Source organism: Oncorhynchus mykiss, chromosome 23, assembly GCF_013265735.2.
Source record: "Oncorhynchus mykiss isolate Arlee chromosome 23, USDA_OmykA_1.1, whole genome shotgun sequence".
Taxonomy (NCBI): Eukaryota; Metazoa; Chordata; class Actinopteri; order Salmoniformes; family Salmonidae; genus Oncorhynchus; species Oncorhynchus mykiss.
The window spans coordinates 61,856,220-61,877,404 of NC_048587.1; the positions used below are offsets into that span (position 1 = coordinate 61,856,220).

General features: G+C 42.0%; 1 protein-coding gene across 1 annotated transcript in view; it reads left to right on the forward strand.

Moving 5' to 3' along the window:
- Positions 1 to 21,185, forward strand: part of LOC110516873 (protein eyes shut homolog) — a 167,192-nt gene that overhangs the window by 32,755 nt on the left and 113,252 nt on the right. The window contains exon 3 of the mRNA XM_036960954.1: positions 13,926 to 14,076. Coding sequence (XP_036816849.1) covers positions 13,926 to 14,076 — 151 coding nt within the window. The remainder of the gene's footprint in view (positions 1 to 13,925; positions 14,077 to 21,185) is intronic.

Sequence of the window (21,185 nt, forward strand, 5' to 3'; positions counted from 1 at the left end):
GCAGCAGATACTCTTCCTGGGGTTTATTATGGATCCCCAAGCAGCAGATACTCTTCCTGGGGTTTATTATGGATCCCCAAGCAGCAGATACTCTTCCTGGGGTTTATTATGGATCCCCAAGCAGCAGATACTCTTCCTGGGGTTTATTATGGATCCCCATGCAGCAGATACTCTTCCTGGGGTCCACCAAAATTATAGCAGGTTATACCATTTTAAAAACATTACAATACATTCACAGATTTCACAACACACTGTGTGTCCTCAGGCCCCTACTCCACCACTACTACATATCTACAGTACTAAATCCATGTGTGTGTGTGTGTGTGTATAGTGCATTATTGTGTATGCGTATGTCTGTGCCAATGTCTGTGTTGCTTCACAGTCCACGCTGTTCCGTATGGTGGTTTTTATCTGTTTTTTATCTGTTTTTTAAATCTAATTTTACTGCTTGCATCAGTTACTTGTAGTCATGGCTCAATGTAGTACTGAGCGCCTCCCATAGTCTGTTCTGGACTTGGGGATTGTGAAGAGACCTCTTGTGGCATATCTTGTGGGGTATGTATGGGTGTCCGAGCTGTATAGTTCAAACAGACAGCTGTGTGCCAGTAGTTCAAACAGACAGCTGTGTGCATTCAACATGTCAATACCTCTCATGAATACAAGTAGTGATGAAGTGAATCTCTCTGCTGTCCTGTTCTGAGACAATTGCAAAGTCCTTTTTTGTGGCACCTGACCACACGACTGAACAGTAGTCAAGGTGCGACAAACCTAGGGCCTGTAGGGCCTGCGTTTTTGATAGTGTTGTTAAGAAGGTAGAAACTAGGGCCTGCAGGACCTGCCTTGTTGATAGTGTTGTTAAGAAGGTAGAATCTAGGGCCTGTAGGACCTGCCTTGTTGATAGTGTTGTTAAGAAGGTAGAAACTAGGGCCTGCAGGACCTGCCTTGTTGATAGTGTTGTTAAGAAGGTAGAAACTAGGGCCTGCAGGACCTGCCTTGTTGATAGTGTTATTGAGAAGGTAGAAACTAGGGCCTGCAGGACCTGCGTTGTTGATAGTGTTGTTGAGAAGGTAGAAACTAGGGCCTGCAGGACCTGCCTTGTTGATAGTGTTGTTGAGAAGGTAGAAACTAGGGCCTGCAGGACCTGCCTTGTTGATAGTGTTGTTGAGAAGGTAGAAACTAGGGCCTGCAGGACCTGCCTTGTTGATAGTGTTGTTGAGAAGGTAGAAACTAGGGCCTGCAGGACCTGCCTTGTTGATAGTGTTGTTGAGAAGGTAGAAACTAGGGCCTGCAGGACCTGCCTTGTTGATAGTGTTGTTGAGAAGGTAGAAACTAGGGCCTGCAGGACCTGCCTTGTTGATAGTGTTGTTGAGAAGGTAGAAACTAGGGCCTGCAGGACCTGCCTTGTTGATAGTGTTGTTGAGAAGGTAGAAACTAGGGCCTGTAGGACCTGCCTTGTTGATAGTGTTGTTGAGAATGCAGAGCAACGCTTTATTATGGACAGGCTTCTCCCCATCCTAGATACTGTTGTATCCAAATGTTTTGACCAAGACAGTTTACAATCCAGGGTTACTCCAAGCAGGGTTTTACTTTAACCTGTATCCTCCCCTTCATCTACACTGATTGAAGTGGATTTAACAAGTGATCATACAGTTGAAGTCAAATACATTTAAACTCAGTTTTTCACAACTCCTGACATTTAATCCTAGTAAAAGCCTCCCCCTTGTTCCTCCAAATATAAGTATGGTCATTATGGCCAAACAGTTCTATTTTTGTTTCATCAGACCAGAGAACATTTCTCCAAAAGGTATGATCTTGTCATCTTTGTCATGACCTTAGTTATCTTTGTTTTCTTTATTATTTTGGTTAGGTCAGGGTGTGACGAAGGTGGTATGTGTGTTTTTGACTTGCGCCTTGGTCTCCTCATTATGACGAACGTGACAGATCTTTGTCCCCATGTGCAGTTGCAAACCGTAGTCTGGCTTTTTTATGGTTTTGGAGCAATTCCTACTTCCTTGCTGAGCGGCCTTTCAGGTTATGTCGATATAGGACTCGTTTTACTGTGGATATAGATACTTTTGTACCTGTTTCCTCCAGCATCTTCACGGGGTCCTTTGCTGTTGTTCTGGGATTGATTTGCACTTTTCGCACCAAAGTACATTCATCTCTAGGAGACAGAAAGCATCTCCTTCCTGAGAGGTATGACGGCTGCGTGGTCCCATGGTGTTTATACTTGCGTACTATTGTTTGTACAGATGAACGTGGTACCTTCAGGTGTTTGCAAATTGCTCCCAAGGATGAACCAGACTTGTGGAGGTTTACAAATATTTTTCTGAGGTCTTGGCTGACTTTCCCATGATGTCAAGCAAAGAGGCACTGAGTTTGAAGGTAGGCCTTGAAAAACATCCACAGGTACACCTCCAATTGACTCCAATGATGTCAATTAGCCTATCAGAAGCTTCTAAAGCCATGACATCATTTTCTGTAATTTTCCAAGCTGTTTAAAGGCACAGTCAACTTAGTGTATATAAACTTCTGACCCACTGGAATTGTGATACAGTTAAATAATCTGTCTGTAAACAATTGTTGGAAAATTACTTGTGTCAAACACGAAGTAGATGTCCTAACCGACTTGCCAAAACTATAGTTTGTTAAGAAGAATTTTGTGGAGTGGTTGAACAATGAGTTTTAATGACTCTAACCTAAGTGTATGTAAACTTCTGATTTCATCTGGTCAGTCTGTCATGGAAAGAGCAGATGTTCTTAATGTTTTGTATACTTGCTGTAAATTTTATCAGATGCTTTTATACAAAGTGTCTCTCAGTACAGTGAGTGCATACATTTGAGTGTAGCCTTTATGACCGCCAGCACCCTGGCGTTTCAAGCTTCACGCTCTTACCAGCTGAGCCACACTGGAGTTAATGGAACAGCTATTCTCAGCTGCAGATGAATCCCTTTGAAGCTGCACAACGCATCCATTCCAGTCATGACTTCTCAGAGAGATTGGATGAGTCCCAAATATAACACCCTATTCCCTATATAGTCCACCACTCTTGACCGGGCCCCATAGTGCACTATGTAGGGAATAGGGTGCCATTTGTGACACAGAAAAAGACACCTGTTGCTGTGAGTCAGCTTTCAGTTGGTCACAAATCTATTCCGTCTTTTCCATGGAAACCAATGAGGTTGTGTTTAAAAATGTCCTCTTGTTAAGGTTAACACGTTAGAGATATGCCATTCACTAACCACGTCCGTCCCTGATATAAAGTCATACTTGGTATATCCTGTTGGTCGCCATGGTTTCCCAGGACCTTTTAATGATACGTTCATTTGTATTTATTTTAACTCTTTTATCCTTATGAGTTGTTAAGTCTTAAGAAACAAGATATTGTACCTTTCAAAACTTTTAGGAATATTTCAGTCATTTGTTAAAGTACAAAGAAGTGTCTTAACTCGGCAGCAATGAGAATACATCATATTCCTCCTAAGAACAGTTAACCCACTGTTCCTAGGCCGTCATTGAAAATAAGAATTTGTTCTTAACTGACTTGCCTAGTTAAATAAAGGTCTAATTAAATTGCTGCTGCTGTTATTGGATGGGTAGATTGTTTTAATTATCCCCATCCCATATATCTTCATGCATTGACTGTGTCCCAAATGGCTCCCTATTAGGGCACTACGTTTAACCAGAGACATGCAGTATGGGCCCTGGTAAAACAAAGCGAAGTAGTGCACTAGAAAGGAAGTGGGGTGCCATTTGGACGCACTTTGTTTAGCGAGGGATAAAATGACAGATTTTTCAAAAGACGGATTTCTCACTTTATATCTTAACCAATGCTGTTCTGACAGTGTTTTAGGTGAGTCTTAAATGACTATAGTCAGTGATAATATATATCCATTAAATATATATATCCACAATACATCATGTGATCAGTCACTTTACCAACTGGGTGGTTTGTAATATACCGTCATCACTGCATGGTTCACAATGTAAGCTGGGAGTTTATCAACAAACAGTCCTTTGAAAAGTTCCAACAGTGGAGTTGGAGTTGTGAGAGAAACACTGCAGGATATTGAGGCCTGACTTTCATTAATGGTTCCAACAGTGGAGTTGGAGTTGTGAGAGAAACACTGCAGGATATCGAGGCCTGACTTTCATTAATGGTTCCAACAGTGGAGTTGGAGTTGTGAGAGAAACACTGCAGGATATCGAGGCCTGACTCTCACTAATGGTTCCAGCAGTAGGGTTGGAGTTGTGAGAGAAACACTGCAGGATATCGAGGCCTGACTCTCACTAATGGTTCCAGCAGTAGGGTTGGAGTTGTGAGAGAAACACTGCAGGATATCGAGGCCTGACTCTCACTAATGGTTCCAGCAGTAGGGTTGGAGTTGTGAGAGAAACACTGCAGGATATCGAGGCCTGACTCTCACTAATGGTTCCAGCAGTAGGGTTGGAGTTGTGAGAGAAACACTGCAGGATATCGAGGCCTGACTTTCATTAATGGTTCCAACAGTAGAGTTGGAGTTGGGAGAGAAACACTGCAGGATATCGAGGCCTGACTTTCATTAATGGTTCCAACAATAGAGTTGGAGTTGGGAGAGAAACACTGCAGGATATCGAGGCCTGACTTTCATTAATGGTTCCAACAGTAGAGTTGGAGTTGGGAGAGAAACACTGCAGGTTATCGAGGCCTGACTTTCATTAATGGTTCCAACAATAGAGTTGGAGTTGGGAGAGAAACACTGCAGGATATCGAGGCCTGACTTTCATTAATGGTTCCTTTGTCCCTGTAGGAGCTGTGCGATATCGTCTCAGAATCTCCTGCCTCTACAATTCACACACAAAATAAACCTAAACCATTCTGTGCTCAGTAGTGATGTGTTTTCCAACCTCATTATTTGTTGTTAGATTGGCTTTTTCCTTCCCAATTGTACACATTGTGTAGAATAGCACTAAGGAGACAGGGTTTATAAATCCTACACATCCTTTAGGTATTGAGAATAACAATCTCCCTTTAGTAGATTTATAAACCTGAAATACATTACATTTCTTGTATTTTTACTGCAGGTTCATTCTCTTTTCTAAGTTATATTTTAGGAAAAATACGTAAGAGAAAACAACCAGACTAAATAATGCATTTTGTTGTTAAATTTGTTCCATGAATGAGGAACTTTAATCACTAATACCATTGATCATTTCTAACTCACTGAGCAAGACAAAATCACCCTTTTGAGGATAAATTCTATAAATATTGGTGGATAAATTATATATATTGGAGGATAAATTATATATGTATTGGAGGATAAATTATATAAATATTTTGGAGGATAAATTATATATGTTGGAGGATAAATGATATAAATATTTTGGGATAAATTATATATATATGTTCATCTTCATACACATATTGGAGGGATGCCACAAGGACAGGAAGTTATCAGAGGTGAAAAGTTGATGGGATTGCTCTTGATGTCAAGTTAGCAAAGCCTTTTTACTTCTAACCTTGTCACACACACACATACACACACCCACACACACACACACACACACACACACACCCTTCCCTGTCACATTATCTGCTTATGTATGGTTCACCTGCCACCGGCTATCTGACAGCGTTTATCTTGTGTTGCTTCCCATCAAACGCCTCATAAATTCCCTCTATAGATTAGAACAGGATGACAACATGCTCACTCTGACAACATCAGGTTTTCCCTGTCATCGTCTCCTTTCTCTTCTCTTTACACACACACACACACACACACACAGAGAGAGAGACACAGATACACACAACCCACCACAATTTTAATAATGAGGAATGTACATTAAACAGGTTGTGTTCACTGTTAAGTCTATACCAAGAAGAAGGAACAAGTTAATGAACACATTTAATTACAAGTTATTTGTCACATGCTTTGTAAACAACAGGTGTAAACCAACAGTAAAATACTTACAGGCCCTTCCCAGCAATACAGAGATAAAGACAATAGAGAAATAACAGAAAAGTAAAACACGTAATAATAGAAGTAATAATAGATAAATAATTAGTAATGATAACGTGTCTATACTGTCTGCAAGGGGTACCAGTACTGAGTAATGATAAATTGGCTATATACAAGGGGTACCAGTACTGAGTCATGATAACTTGGTTATATACAAGGGGTACCAGTACTGAGTAATGATAACTTGGTTATATACCAGTACTGAGTGGATGTGCAAGGGTACAAGGTCATTGAGGTAGATATGTACATATAACTAGGAATAAAGTGACAGATGGTCAACAGTAGCAGCAGCGTGTCTGATGAGGCAAAAACAAGTTTGTGCTGGGCCTCCTGGGTGGTGCAGTGGTTTAAGGCACTGCATCGCAGTGCTAGCTGTGCCACCAGAGCCCAGGCTCTGTTGCAGCCGGCCGCGACTGGGATGTCCATGGGGCGACGCACAATTGGCCTAGCGTCGCCCGGGTTAGGGAGGGTTTGGCAGGTAGGGATATCCTTGTCTCATCACGCACTAGCGACTCCTGTGGCGGGCCGGGCGCAGTGCACGCTGACCAGGTTGCTAGGGGCACGGTGTTTCCTCCGACACATTGGTGCGGCTGGATTCCGGGTTGGATGCATGCTGTGTTAAGAAGCAGTGCGGCTTGTTTGCGTTGAGGACTCATGACTCAAGACCTTTGTCTCTCCTGAGCCTGTACGGGAGTTGTAGCGATGAGATAAGATAGTAACTACTAAAAACAATTGGATACTACGATGTAAATACAATTTACCCCCTTATTATTGTATACAATTGTAAATGTTTAAATAAAAAAAAGTTTGTGCAACATGGCTCTAGGTAACTATTTAACTAACTATTTAGCAGTATTATGGTTTGGAGGTAGAAGCTGTTCATGGTCCTGTTGGTTCTAGACTTGGCGCTCCGGTACCGCTGGCTGTGAGGTAGCAGAAAGAACTAGGGTGGCTGGAGTCTTTAACTATTTTTAGGGCCTTCCTCTGACACCGTCTGGTACAGAGGTCCTGGATGGCAGGGAGCTCGGCCTCAGTGATGTACAGAAAGGCTGAAGGGGTCAACATAAACATCTATACTATAGAAAGGCTGAAGGGGTCAACATAAACATCTATACTATAGAAAGGCTGAAGGGGTCAACATGAACATCTATCCTATAGAAAAGCTGTAGGGGTCAACATAAACATCTATCCTATAGAAAGGCTGAAGGGGTCAACATAAACATCTATCCTATAGAAAGGCTGAAGGGGTCAACATAAACATCTCTCCTATAGAAAGGCTGAAGGCCCAACATAAACATCTATCCTATAGAAAGTGTATCTCACTGATCATCCCTAAAGCCAACACCTCATTTGGCCGCGGCCGCCTTTCGTTCCAGTTCTCTGCTGCCTGTGACTGGAACGAATTGCAAAAATCGCTGAAGTTGGAGACTTTTATCTCCCTCACCAACTTCAAACATCTGCTATCTGAGCAGCTAACCGATCGGCAAATAGCCCACCCATTTTTACCTACCTCATCCCCATACTGTTTTTATTTATTTTATTTTCTGCTCTTTTGCACACCAATATCTCTACCTGTACATAACCATCTGATCATTTATCACTCCAGTGTTAATCTGCATAATTGTAATTATTCGCATACCTTCTCATGCCTTTTGCACACAATGTATATAGACTCTCCTTTTTTCTACTGTGTTATTGACTTGTTAATTGTTTACTCCATGTGTAACTCTGTGTTGTCTGTTCACACTGCTATGCTTTATCTTGGCCAGGTCGCAGTTGCAAATGAGAACTTGTTCTCAACTAGCCTACCTGGTTAAATAAAGGTGTTCTCAACTAGCCTACCTGGTTAAATAAAGGTGTTCTCAACTAGCCTACCTGGTTAAATAAAGGTGAAATAAAAAATTAAATAAAACGCACTACGCCCTGTATTGCCTTGCCAATCAGTTGCCATACCAAGCGGTGATGGAGCCAGTAAATATGCTCTTAATGGGGCAGCTGTAGAACTTTTTGTAGATCCTAGGGCCTATGCCAAATCTTTTCAGCCTCCAGTGTGTGGAGGGGTTGTTGCCTACCCTCACCACCTGGAGTCGGCCCGTCAGGAAGTCCAGAATCCAGTTGCATAGGGAGGTGTTCAGTCCCAGGGTCCTGAGTTTAGTGATGAGCTTGGAGGGCACTAAGGTGTTGAACGCTGAGCTGTAGTCTATGAACAGCATTCTCACATAGGTGTTCCTGTTATCCAGGTGGGAAAGGGCATTGAGGACTGCGATAGAGATTGAACAAAGATAAGGAAGTGCCGATGGACTCCGCTGTTTAGAGGAATTAAACACAGATTTGTGTCCTAATATATTTATCACAATGTCAATACACAGAGTTCATGTCTGTGCGTACGTTCACTCTGATCTGGTCATTATCAAATATGCTCTTGCAGCAATCGAAAATGCACTAACCAGAATGCAGTGCAGGGTGCAAACCGGGGGTTAAAAAGACTGAATGTTCATGAAGCACAGGGAAGAACACAGCATCCCCTTTCATCTGTCTGGGTTTCTGCAGCCCACAGAGAGAGAGGAGGCAGCCCTTCTCACATACATTAGAGGACAGGAACTGAAAGAGAAAACTCCTGAGATCAAACCATTAATCAGAGGAGAAGAACCAGGAAGACGTAGCAGCATGCTACATCAAGATGCAGATAATATTTCTTAGCCCAAACCCGCTTCTATCCTTTCACTCATCCCCCTCTCCTCTCCTCTCCTCTCCTCCACGCGCCTCCCTCCCTCCCTGAAGCGCCGAGTGAGACTCCCTTTGGGCTTAACTTGTCAGCCAGCAGGAGAAAGAGAGAGGGGAGGGGGATAGAGAGAAGGGGGGGGGGAGTTATAGAAGGGAGGGAGAGAGAGACAGCGAACAGGTGACAGGCAAGTGTTGACTAAAGGACAAACGCTCTGTTCCGCCTAGCACAGAGTAACAGGGCCATGGGGACAGTAGAACAGTCATTTGTCATGTCCTCGCCAATAGAAGAAAATAAAAACTACAGAAGGGAAAATGTAAGACTCGAATAGTGAACATAAACATCTATCCTATAGAAAGGCTGAAGGGGTCAACATAAACATCTATACTATAGAAAGGCTGAAGGCCCAACATAAACATCTATACTACAGAAAGGCTGAAGGGGTCAACATAAACATCTATACTATAGAAAGACTGAAGGGGTCAACATAAACATCTATACTATAGAAAGGCTGAAGGGGTCAACATAAACATCTATACTATAGAAAGGCTGAAGGGGTCAACATAAACATCTATACTATAGAAAGGCTGAAGGCCCAACATAAACATATATACTACAGAAAGGCTGAAGGGGTCAACATAAACATCTATACTATAGAAAGGCTGAAGGCCCAACATAAACATCTATACTATAGAAAGGCTGAAGACCCAACATAAACATCTATCATAGGAGCGTCAAGCAGCGTAATTCTTCCCCACATATATCACAGCACAATAGAAGACAGTTGTCTCTGGAATTAGAAAGGAAGGGAGTTTTAAATAGCTGAGCCAGTTTTAGTCTGTGTGATGGTGCGTTCTCCCCCTCTCTCTCTCTCTCTTTTGTTGTTTAATAGAAAGGGAACCCACAGCAGAACAAATGAACACAATGCTCCTCTAAAGTACTGGCATTAATTTGGTTTCAGTACTGAGAAAGGGGCTCTATCATTGAACTGGCCAGGATACAGTTTCATTCTGGCACTAGGCTAAATGAGACAGCTGTTACTTATGCTGTTATAGAAGATGTGAAGCGTATTCTTAGTGGGGCCACAGAATTCAATTGGTGTAAATGTTTTACACACAAGAATATACTCTAGGCCGGGGGTTGATTTCCTGGACACAGATTAAGACGAGGCCTGAACTAAGAAGCTTTAACTGGAATCTCTACTGAAATATATCATATATTTTTAGTCCAGGGCTGAATATAACCCTCCTGCTCCAACCACTCAAGTCTGTGAGTGTTTGTGCTTATTTCGGGTGGGTTGGAATCAAAGCAGAAGACACATTTCTGTGGACTGAAAGGAAAATGAATAAATGAAGTGTCTTATTCTCCCTATTGTAACGTTTGATAGAATGATTCAGATCATTTAACTTCCCTTGAAGTTCCCTTGAAGTTCCCTTGAAGTTCCCTTGAAGTTCCCCTGCACTTCCCTTGAAGTTCCCTTGAAGTTCCCTCGAATTTCCCTTGAAGTTCCCTTGAAGTTCCCCTGCACTTCCCTTGAAGTTCCCTTGAAGTTCCCCTGCACTTCCCTTGAAGTTCCCTTGAAGTTCCCTTGAAGTTCCCTTGAAGTTCCCTTGAAGTTCCCTTGCAATCCTCCCAAGTTTGGCAGCACTTTACGTGAACTGAACATATGTCATAGCAGAATCATAACATCGACATAACTTACTTTTTTTCTCAGATTAAATGAAGATATGCTCATTCATGTAAATAAACTGCCACCCAATTAACATCCCTTACATACCTAAAAGCACAACCACTTGCACCACTCAAGTCAAAACAGCTTCCAGTTGAAACAGCTTCCAGTTTAAACAGCTTCCAGTCAAAACAGCTTCCAGTTGAAACAGCTTCCAGTCAAAACAGCTTCCAGTCAAAACAGCTTCCAGTCAAAACAGCTTCCAGTCAAAACAGCTTCCAGTCGAAACAGCTTCCAGTCGAAACAGCTTCCAGTCGAAACATCCTCCAGTTGAAACATCCTCCAGTTGAAACATCCTCCAGTTGAAACACCTTCCAGTTGAAATAGCTTCCAGTTGAAACATCCTCCAGTTGAAACATCCTCCAGTTGAAACAGCTTCCAGTTGAAACAGCTTCCAGTTGAAACAGCTTCCAGTTGAAACAGCCTCCAGTTAAAACATTGTTAAGAGAATTCTGTTCTCAAGGTTCATGAACTGAACTTCAATTAAATATTCTCGGTCTGTAACCCAGAGATTGTAAGGTTCTGGTTGAAATGAAATAGACAGAGGCCAGTCTACAATAGTCAGAAACATTTATTCTCAAGAGCTCTGCCAATCATGTCATGTACAGTGGTTTATATACCTTTCATTTCGTCAAAAATGTCCCTCCTCCTCTCAGACAATGACAATGCTGCTTTTCAATTTTATTCCAACACATATATTGCTTATCATATGCTACAACATGTTACACAATCTACTGCAAGTCCAACGGTTTCTCCCCTCCTTGGGTGGGGGCGAGACATCTTTCCTGTTGTTAGTTTCACTGTGGTCACAAGTTGTCTGTCACAAGTTGAAACATGCTACAGTTGAAACATCATCCAGTTGAAACATTCTACAGTTGAAACATCATCCAGTTGAAACATGCTACAGTTGAAACATGCTACAGTTGAAACATCCTCCAGCTGAAACATCCTCCAGTTGAAACATGCTGTCCAGTTGAAACAGGCTGTCCAGTTGAAACAGGCTGTCCAGTTGAAACATGCTACAGTTGAAACATCATCCAGCTGAAACATCCTCCAGTTGAAACATCATCCAGCTGAAACATTGTCCAGTTGAAACATGCTCCAGTTGAAACATCCCCCAGCTGAAACATCCTCCAGCTGAAACATCCTCCAGCTGAAACATCGTCCAGCTGAAACATGCTACAGTTGAAACATCCTCCAGCTGAAACATCCTCCAGCTGAAACATCCTCCAGTTGAAACATGCATTATCCACTCAGTCACAAGTTTCCAGATGACCATGGTTCGTAACATCTGATCAGGGCCAGACTACTTGTCTGTGTTTAGACAGGCAGCTATTTTTTTCACTAGTTGATCTTTTGACCAATCAGATCAGCTCTGAAAAGGATCTGGTGTGAAAAGATCTGATCTGATGAGTCAAAAGACAAATTAGTGTGGGAAAAATATCTGAATTGTGCTGCTACCTGTCTAAATGCAGGCTTAGGCATGCACATAGCTCCCTGACCTCATAGACATCATGTCTCAGCCTCCCTTTCAACATGTCCTCATGGTTTTCCTCATCAGAGTACTTTTCATTATCTTTTATTCATATACATTAATGAACCCTAGATCATTTGATCCTTTATCTGATCTGCACATACTGTGGAGTATACCTCATTTATATATGGTGCATATGCAGACTTATACGTTATCGTACTTGGTGTTTCAGTACGATAGTATTGAAAATAATAGGCAATTAAGTGAGCTATTATGCTCCCGAAGACCTCTCATGCGTATACCAATTTATTCAATGTATTCATGGGTCATTCTAATGGGGAGAGTACATAGACAGCCATTAGTTAAGACACAGTGTGTACTGTCACACAGTGATGGCTAATCAGCCACATGCTTGGGAGGGCACAGCCACACAGCTTAAAACTACATGTCTTGTGTATTTCTACATGACATCTTTGTTTGGGGCTCCAAAGATGTTTTTAGCATCTCGATTGGGTAAGGTGATATACACTACCGTTCAAAACTTTGGGGTCATTTAGAAATGTCCTTGTTTTTGAAAGAAAAACACATTTTTGGTCCATTTAAAATAACATCAAATTGATCGGAAATACAGTGTAGACATTGTTAATGTTGTAAATTACTATTGTAGCTGGAAACGGCAGATTTTTTGTGGAATATCTACATTTATCAGCAACCATCACTCCTGTGTTCCAATGGCACGTTGTGTTAGCTAATCCAAGTTTATCATTTTAAAAGACTAATTGATCATTAGAAACCCTTTTGCAATTATGTTAGCGCAGCTGAAAATAACTTTCTTCTGAAACTCGTCAGTCTATTCTTGTTCTGAGAAATGAAGGCTATTCCATGCGAGAAATTGCCAATAAACTGAAATCTCGTACATTGCTGTTGACTACTCCCTTTGCAGAACAGCACAAACTGTCGCTAACCAGAATAGAAAGAGGAGTGGCAGGCTTCGGTGCACAACTGAGCAAGAGGACAAGTGCATTAGAGTGTCTAGTTTGAGAAACAGACGCCTCACAAGTCCTCAACTGGCAGCTTCATTAAATACTACCTACAAAACAACGAAGGTTGAAAGTCATGCGTCCTCCAATACACAACCCAACCAAGCCGCACTGCTTCTTAACACAGCGCCATCCAACCCGGAATACTTTGTAACAGGTTTCCAAAATTAAAATAACTTGGAGCTGATTTGCTCTTGTTTTTACAGTCTTGTATGTCCCTAACAATTTTGAGGGGCTGAAAAAAAATAGCCCACGAGCCACCAACTGGGGAACCCTTCCCTCGGGTTGGTTTCCCAAAGGCAGATGAAGCCCAGTTGGTCCCTCTGGGTTGGTTTCCCAGAGTCAGATTAAGCCAGTTGGTCCCTTGAGATTGGTTTGAAGCCCAGTTGGTCCGTTGAGGTTGGTTTGAAGCCCAGTTGGTCCCTTGAGGTTGGTTTGAAGCCCAGTTGGTCCCTTGAGGTTGGTTTGAAGCCCAGTTGGTCCCTTGAGGTTGGTTTGAAGCCCAGTTGGTCTCTGGTGATAAAAAGACCCAAAAGAGAGTGTGTCTGGATATTAGTACAATATTCAGAAATATTGACTCATTCTTTTAAGATACAAATAATGCATCTCTTTTCAATAGCTTGCATGTCAGGTACTGCTGTGAAAGAAATTCCGATTTTAACTTACTGGAAAATTGTTTTGTTATTTTCATTCAATCCAACATAATTTTTCTGTTAATAGAAATGCATTGTGGGTGCTGAAAGGATGGAAATTGGTTTTAAATTAAATTCCAAACGATTCCTATTCACATATTGTATCTCCGTCAAATTGGTAGTTGAAGTCGGAGATTTCTTTGAGAAGATCAGAATTGTTAAAGAATAGCCTGAATAGACTACCCAAATATAGGCCACTAAATCCAAACCAAAATAGGCCACTTTTGAAATTATTTTGAACTGATCGTATTATCTCTGCTCTTTTCAGCTCGGGAAGAGAATTTAGGTGATCGGTTTCTCCACGTGTTGCTCCAGGATGGGATCCCTGTGGTAAAACTGGGATGTAGTGGTGTCCAGGTGTTGAATGCAGACGCAGGCCAAACCATCAACACTAACAGGCAGACATCCATCAGAATACGGTAAGAAGTGCTTATTTTATTTCTTTTTTGGATAAATACAGAGGTCAGTTGAAGAAGGAAGACAAATGTGGGAAGAATGGAAGGTTGCAGGGCGGTTTTAGAACCCATGACCAGAGAGGCCATGTGTGGTCCAGTTAGCAGGCCTTTCACTGACCGGACTCTTTTACTTCATATACCTATGCCACTTAGCAGACTATTTTACCAAAGCTACTTACAGGACAGTAAGTCATACATTTTTCGTACAGTATGTGATGATCCCTGCGGGAATTGAACCGATGACCTTGGTGCAGCTAGAGTCACAATCTCTAACTATTCCCCACTGTATCTTACCTCATCCTATTCCCCACTGTATCTTACCTCATCCTATTCCCCACTGTATCGTACCTCATCCTATTCCCCACTGTATCTTACCTCATCCTATTCCCCACTGTATCTTACCTCATCCTATTCCCCACTGTATCTTACCTCATCCTATTCCCCACTGTATCTTACCTCATCCTATTCCCCACTGTATCGTACCTCATCCTATTCCCCACTGTATTGTACCTCATCCTATTCCCCACTGTATCTTACCTCATCCTATTCCCCACTGTATCTTACCTCATCCTATTCCCCACTGTATCTTACCTCATCCTATTCCCCACTGTATCTTACCTCATCCTATTCCCCACTGTATCTTACCTCATCCTAACGATGTCATAATATGTCATAAAAGCTGACGTAACTTGTCATAACATGGTCATAACACTGTCATGACCCATGTATTTACAGCTGTTGTGACATATATTGTGTTATTTTATCTCTGATTGTGACACCTACATAGGCATGTCAAAAGCCACAAAACCAACCACACAAGGCATAACATTCCATAGCCTACTTGTCAACAGCATGTTTATGTTACATGACATTTTCTGAACGTGACAGTGTCATAAAGTGTATTTTCTGAAAGTTATTTAAAATGTAATGAAAATAATTAACATGACTGTAAAGAATGAATTACAAACTTTCAAAACGAAAGGAAACTTTTTGGCTGGGAAAAAAAAATCATTTAAAAAAATTTGGATTTTGACACTCTTATGTAGGTGTCATAGCCAGCCTTTAAAATAACACAATATGTCACAACAGATGTAACTATATGGGTAATGACAGTGTTATGACCATATTATGACAAGTAATGACACATTATGTCAGCTGTTATGACATATTACGACATGGTTATGACTGTGTCATAACATGTTATGACGCTGGGTGTCAAGTAGAGTGTTTACCCCTCATCCTATTCCCCACTGCCTGCCAATTCACCATTATCTTGAGATCCTTTCATGAAATACCCTATGTTCAACCGTGAAATCACTCCAATGGAAAGGGGATCGGAGAGTCCGTATTCACTAAGCTTCTCATAGTAAGACTGCTGATCTAGGACCAGTTTAGCCTTTTAGATCACAATGAATAAGATTACATGGACAGGAGGAACCTGATCCTAGACCAGCACTTATATCATTCCATTAGAGAGATGATAAAACCTGAGGTGTTCTCTTAGAGATGATAACACCTGAGGTGTTCCCTTAGAGAGATGATAAAACCTGAGGTGTTCTCTTAGAGATGATAACACCTGAGATGTTCCCTTAGAGAGATGATAAAACCTGAGATGTTCCCTTAGAGAGATGCTAAAACCTGAGATGTTCCCTTAGAGAGATGATAAAACCTGAGGTGTTCCCTTAGAGAGATGATAAAACCCGAGGTGTTCCCTTAGAGATGATAACCTGAGGTGTTCCCTTAGAGATGATAAAACCTGAGGTGTTCCCTTAGAGATGATAACCTGAGGTGTTCCCTTAGAGATGATAACACCTGAGATGTTCCCTTAGAGAGATGATAAAACCTGAGATGTTCCCTTAGAGAGATGCTAAAACCTGAGATGTTCCCTTAGAGAGATGATAAAACCTGAGGTGTTCCCTTAGAGAGATGCTAAAACCTGAGGTGTTCCCTTAGAGAGATGATAAAACCTGAGGTGTTCCCTTAGAGAGATGATAAAACCCGAGGTGTTCCCTTAGAGATGATAACCTGAGGTGTTCCCTTAGAGATGATAAAACCTGAGGTGTTCCCTTAGAGATGATAACCTGAGGTGTTCCCTTAGAGATGATAAAACCTGAGGTGTTCCCTTAGAGATGATAACCTGAGGTGTTCCCTTAGAGATGATAACCTGAGGTGTTCCCTTAGAGATGATAACCTGAGATGTTCCCTTAGAGATGATGAAGGGGCAAACTGGCATGTTGGGGATAGCATCATACCTTCACTTAGCTTTGATTTGTTATATTTTTCTCCTTCATGTCATTTTCCATTTATGTACAGTAATTACAAAGAAAAGACAAGACCAAAAACATGGCTTCAAAACGGTGTGTGTGTGTGTGTGTGTGTGTGTGTGTGTGTTAGTGTACAGTAGCTGATCAGTAGCAGAATATGAGTCAGCATTGTTGTGTTGAGAACATTGGGTAGAGAAATTTCAGTCGTGAAAAGATGTAATAATACCAGCAACAATAACATCAGTCATGATCAGTCATCTCAGATCATCTGGGAATCTACAGCAGTGAAAGCACCACGGGAGTGAAACATATTGTCATTTAATTTTATTCAAGTTTGAGTCAGCACTGTTTTCTCTTCCCCTCCTCTCCTTCCTTCTATCTTCCTCTCTCTCTACATATCTCTCTCGCCATCTCTCTCTCAAGCCTTTCATAAATTACTTCAAAAGTGTTTTTGCACCATTTTACAACAAAATAACAGGGAGGGTTAAAAAAAACATGTGGTCTGCCTAGTCTACAGTGGCAGTCACTTTGAGCTAGCATATTGCATGTGGTCTGCCTAGTCTACAGTGGCAGTCACTTTGAGCTAGCATATTGCATGTGGTCTGCCTGGTCTACAGTGGCAGTCACTTTGAGCTAGCATATTGCATGTGGTCTGCCTAGTCTACAGTGGCAGTCACTTTGAGCTAGCATATTGCATGTGGTCTGCCTGGTCTACAGTGGCAGTCACATTGAGCTAGGATATTGCATGTGGTCTGCCTAGTCTACAGTGGCAGTCACTTTGAGCTAGCATATTGCATGTGGTCTGCCTAGTCTACAGTGGCAGTCACTTTGAGCTAGCATATTGCATGTGGTCTGCCTAGTCTACAGTGGCAGTCACTTTGAGCTAGCATATTGCATGTGGTCTGCCTAGTCTACAGTGGCAGTCACTTTGAGCTAGCATATTGCATGTGGTCTGCCTAGTCTACAGTGGCTGTCACTTTGAGCTAGCATATTGCATGTGGTCTGCCTAGTCTACAGTGGCTGTCACTTTGAGCTAGCATATTGCATGTGGTCTGCCTAGTCTACAGCGGCAGTCACTTTGAGCTAGCATATTGCATGTGGTCTGCCTAGTCTACAGTGGCAGTCACTTTGAGCTAGCATATTGCATGTGGTCTGCCTAGTCTACAGTGGCAGTCACTTTGAGCTAGCATATTGCATGTGGTCTGCCTAGTCTACAGTGGCAGTCACTTTGAGCTAGCATATTGCATGTGGTCTGCCTAGTCTACAGTGGCAGTCACTTTGAGCTAGCATGTTGCATGTGGTCTGCCTAGTCTACAGTGGCAGTCACTTTGAGCTAGCATATTGCATGTGGTCTACCTAGTCTACAGGGGCAGTCACTTTGAGCTAGCATATTGCATGTGGTCTGCCTAGTCTACAGCGGCAGTCACTTTGAGCTAGCATATTGCATGTGGTCTGCCTAGTCTACAGTAGCAGTCACTTTGAGCTAGCATATTGCATGTGGTCTGCCTAGTCTACAGCGGCAGTCACATTGAGCTAGCATATTGCATGTGGTCTGCCTAGTCTACAGTTTCAGTCACTTTGAGCTAGCATATTGCATGTGGTCTGCCTAGTCTACAGTGGCAGTCACATTGAGCTAGCATATTGCATGTGGTCTGCCTAGTCTACAGTGGCAGTCACTTTGAGCTAGCATATTGCATGTGGTCTGCCTAGTCTACAGTGGCAGTCACTTTGAGCTAGCATATTGCATGTGGTCTGCCTAGTCTACAGTGGCAGTCACTTTGAGCTAGCATATTGCATGTGGTCTGCCTAGTCTACAGTGGCAGTCACTTTGAGCTAGCATATTGCATGTGGTCTGCCTAGTCTACAGTGGCAGTCACTTTGAGCTAGCATATTGCATGTGGTCTGCCTAGTCTACAGCGGCAGTCACTTTGAGCTAGCATATTGCATGTGGTCTGCCTAGTCTACAGCGGCAGTCACTTTGAGCTAGCATATTGCATGTGGTCTGCCTAGTCTACAGTGGCAGTCACTTTGAGCTAGCATATTGCATGTGGTCTGCCTAGTCTACAGTGGCAGTCACTTTGAGCTAGCATATTGCATGTGGTCTGCCTAGTCTACAGTGGCAGTCACTTTGAGCTAGCATATTGCATGTGGTCTGCCTAGTCTACAGTGGCAGTCACTTTGAGCTAGCATATTGCATGTGGTCTGCCTAGTCTACAGTGGCAGTCACTTTGAGCTAGCATATTGCATGTGGTCTGCCTAGTCTACAGCGGCATTCACTTTGAGCTAGCATATTGCATGTGGTCTGCCTAGTCTACAGTGGCATATTGCATGTGCATCCAAGACTGCTTTGTACATAAAAGCTCTGTATCTGTGTGATTCATCGCCACAATTGCCTATTGAACAATTTCATTTTTTTCCCCTGGGGTGACCTTGCCGATCTCGGATCAAATTACTTTTTTTATAATAATAATACTTCTGCTTTGTTGGACAATAATATTATTACCTGGACATAAATGGGTAGAGGAGGAGGTGTAGAGGGAGGGAGGGAGGGAGGGAGGGAGGGAGGGAGGGAGGGAGGGAGGGGAGGGAGGGAGGGGAGGGAGGGAGGGAGGGAGGGAGGGAGGGAGGGGGGAGGGAGGGAAGGGGAGGGGAGGGAGGGAGGGAGGGAGGGAGGGATATCAAACGGACATCTGTTCAGTCTTTTGTCTGAGTTGACCTACTCTTCCTATTCACATGTTGCCTACATTTGAATTCAAAGGGCTTTATTGGCATGGGAAACATATGTTTATATTGCCAAAACAAGTGAAATAGACAATAAACAAAAGTGAAATAAACAGTAAGCATTACACTCACAAAACTTACTCTCTATTTCTCTCTCACTCCCATCTCTCTCACTCAAATTTAAATAAAACATATAAATTATATAAATTATGAAAGTATATCATATGGTAATTTATAAGGAACAGGGTACCATTTGTGATGCACTGTCAGTTTACTATTGAAAATATAAAATTGGATTCTCGTGGACTGAAAGTAAGAATTTAATTATATCAGAAAAATTACCTGATGTACATTGTTATTTTAGTGGCCACTTTATTTGAAGAATGTGAAATGTTTTATTTTTTTAACCTTTATTTAACTAGTCAAGTCAGTTAAGAACAAATTCTTATTTTCAATGATGGCCTAGGAACTGTGGGTTAACTGCCTGTTCAGGGGCAGACCTTGTCAGCTCGGGGATTTGAACTTGCAACCTTTCGGTTACTAGTCCAACGCTCTAACCACTAGGCTACCCTGCCGCCCCAATGTCAGAGTAATAGTAGAGAGAATTATTTATTTCAGCTTTTATTTCTTTCATCACATTCCCAGTGGGTTAGAAGTCACCATACACTCAATTAGTATTTGGTAGCATTGCCTTTAAATTGTTTAACTTTGGTCAAACGTTTCAGGTTGCCTTCCACAAGCTTCCCACAATAAGTTGGGTGAATTTTGGCCCATTCCTCCTCAGCACCCCTACTTCTAGTGGTTAGAGCGTTGGGCCAATAACCGAAAGGTTGCTCAATCAAATCCCCGAGATGAGGTAAAAAGGTAAACATCTCTCATTCTGCCCCTGAACAAGACAGTTAACCTACCGATCCCTGGGCGCCGAAGTTGAATACATTCAGTTGTACAACTAACTAGGTATCCCCCTTTCCCTTTACCACAGCAATGCCCATGTACAGTATTGAAGACCAGACCCCCACACATTCATTTTGTGCAGTTGCAATGTTAATAATTACTTCCTAAATAACCTGGATATTTGACATTGAAGATGATTAACTGAGAATCATTGTGACATAGTGCCATGTTGGTTACATATTTAGACTATGGCATCGTTTTACTGCACATTGTATACAGTAGTGCTGCCATACAGTGTTTTACTTAAACATGAGGCTGCCAGCTACAGAGGAGCTAATGTACAGTATATGAAATCAACTGTCTTCAACATGACACTGCCATCTACAGAGGAGCTAATGTACAGTATATGAAATCAACTATCTTCAACATGAGGCTGCCATCTACAGAGGACCTAATGTACAGTATATGAAATCAACTGTCTTCAACATGACACTGCCATCTACAGAGGAGCTAATGTACAGTATATGAAATCAACTGTCTTCAACATGAGGCTGCCATCTACAGAGGAGCTAATGTACAGTATATGAAATCAACTGTCTTCAACATGAGGCTGCCATCTACAGAGGAGCTAATGTACAGTATATGAAATCAACTGTCTTCAACATGAGGCTGCCATCTACAGAGGAGCTAATGTACCGTATATGAAATCAACTGTCTTCAACATGAGGCTGCCATCTACAGAGGAGCTAATGTACAGTATATGAAATCAACTGTCTTCAACATGAGGCTGCCATCTACAGAGGAGCTAATGTACAGTATATGAAATCAACTGTCTTCAACATGAGGCTGCCATCTACAGAGGAGCTAATGTACCGTATATGAAATCAACTGTCTTCAACATGAGGCTGCCATCTACAGAGGAGCTAATGTATCTGAATGTAGTACTGTAGTGCTGATTTAGAATCAGTTTTGTATTTTAGATCATAATGAATCATAGTGATTATTATGGACAGGGAGGACCTGATCCTAGATCAGCACTCCTACTCTGAGATGCTTGATAAATTGGGGCCCAGCTCAGTAGTGACAAGTCATCTGTCTCATCTGATTCCACTCCTCAACCTTGCTGATCACACACAAATCGAGGGAACATGGAGCATTGTGAATATTTAATCAAGAATATACTTTAGCTGACGT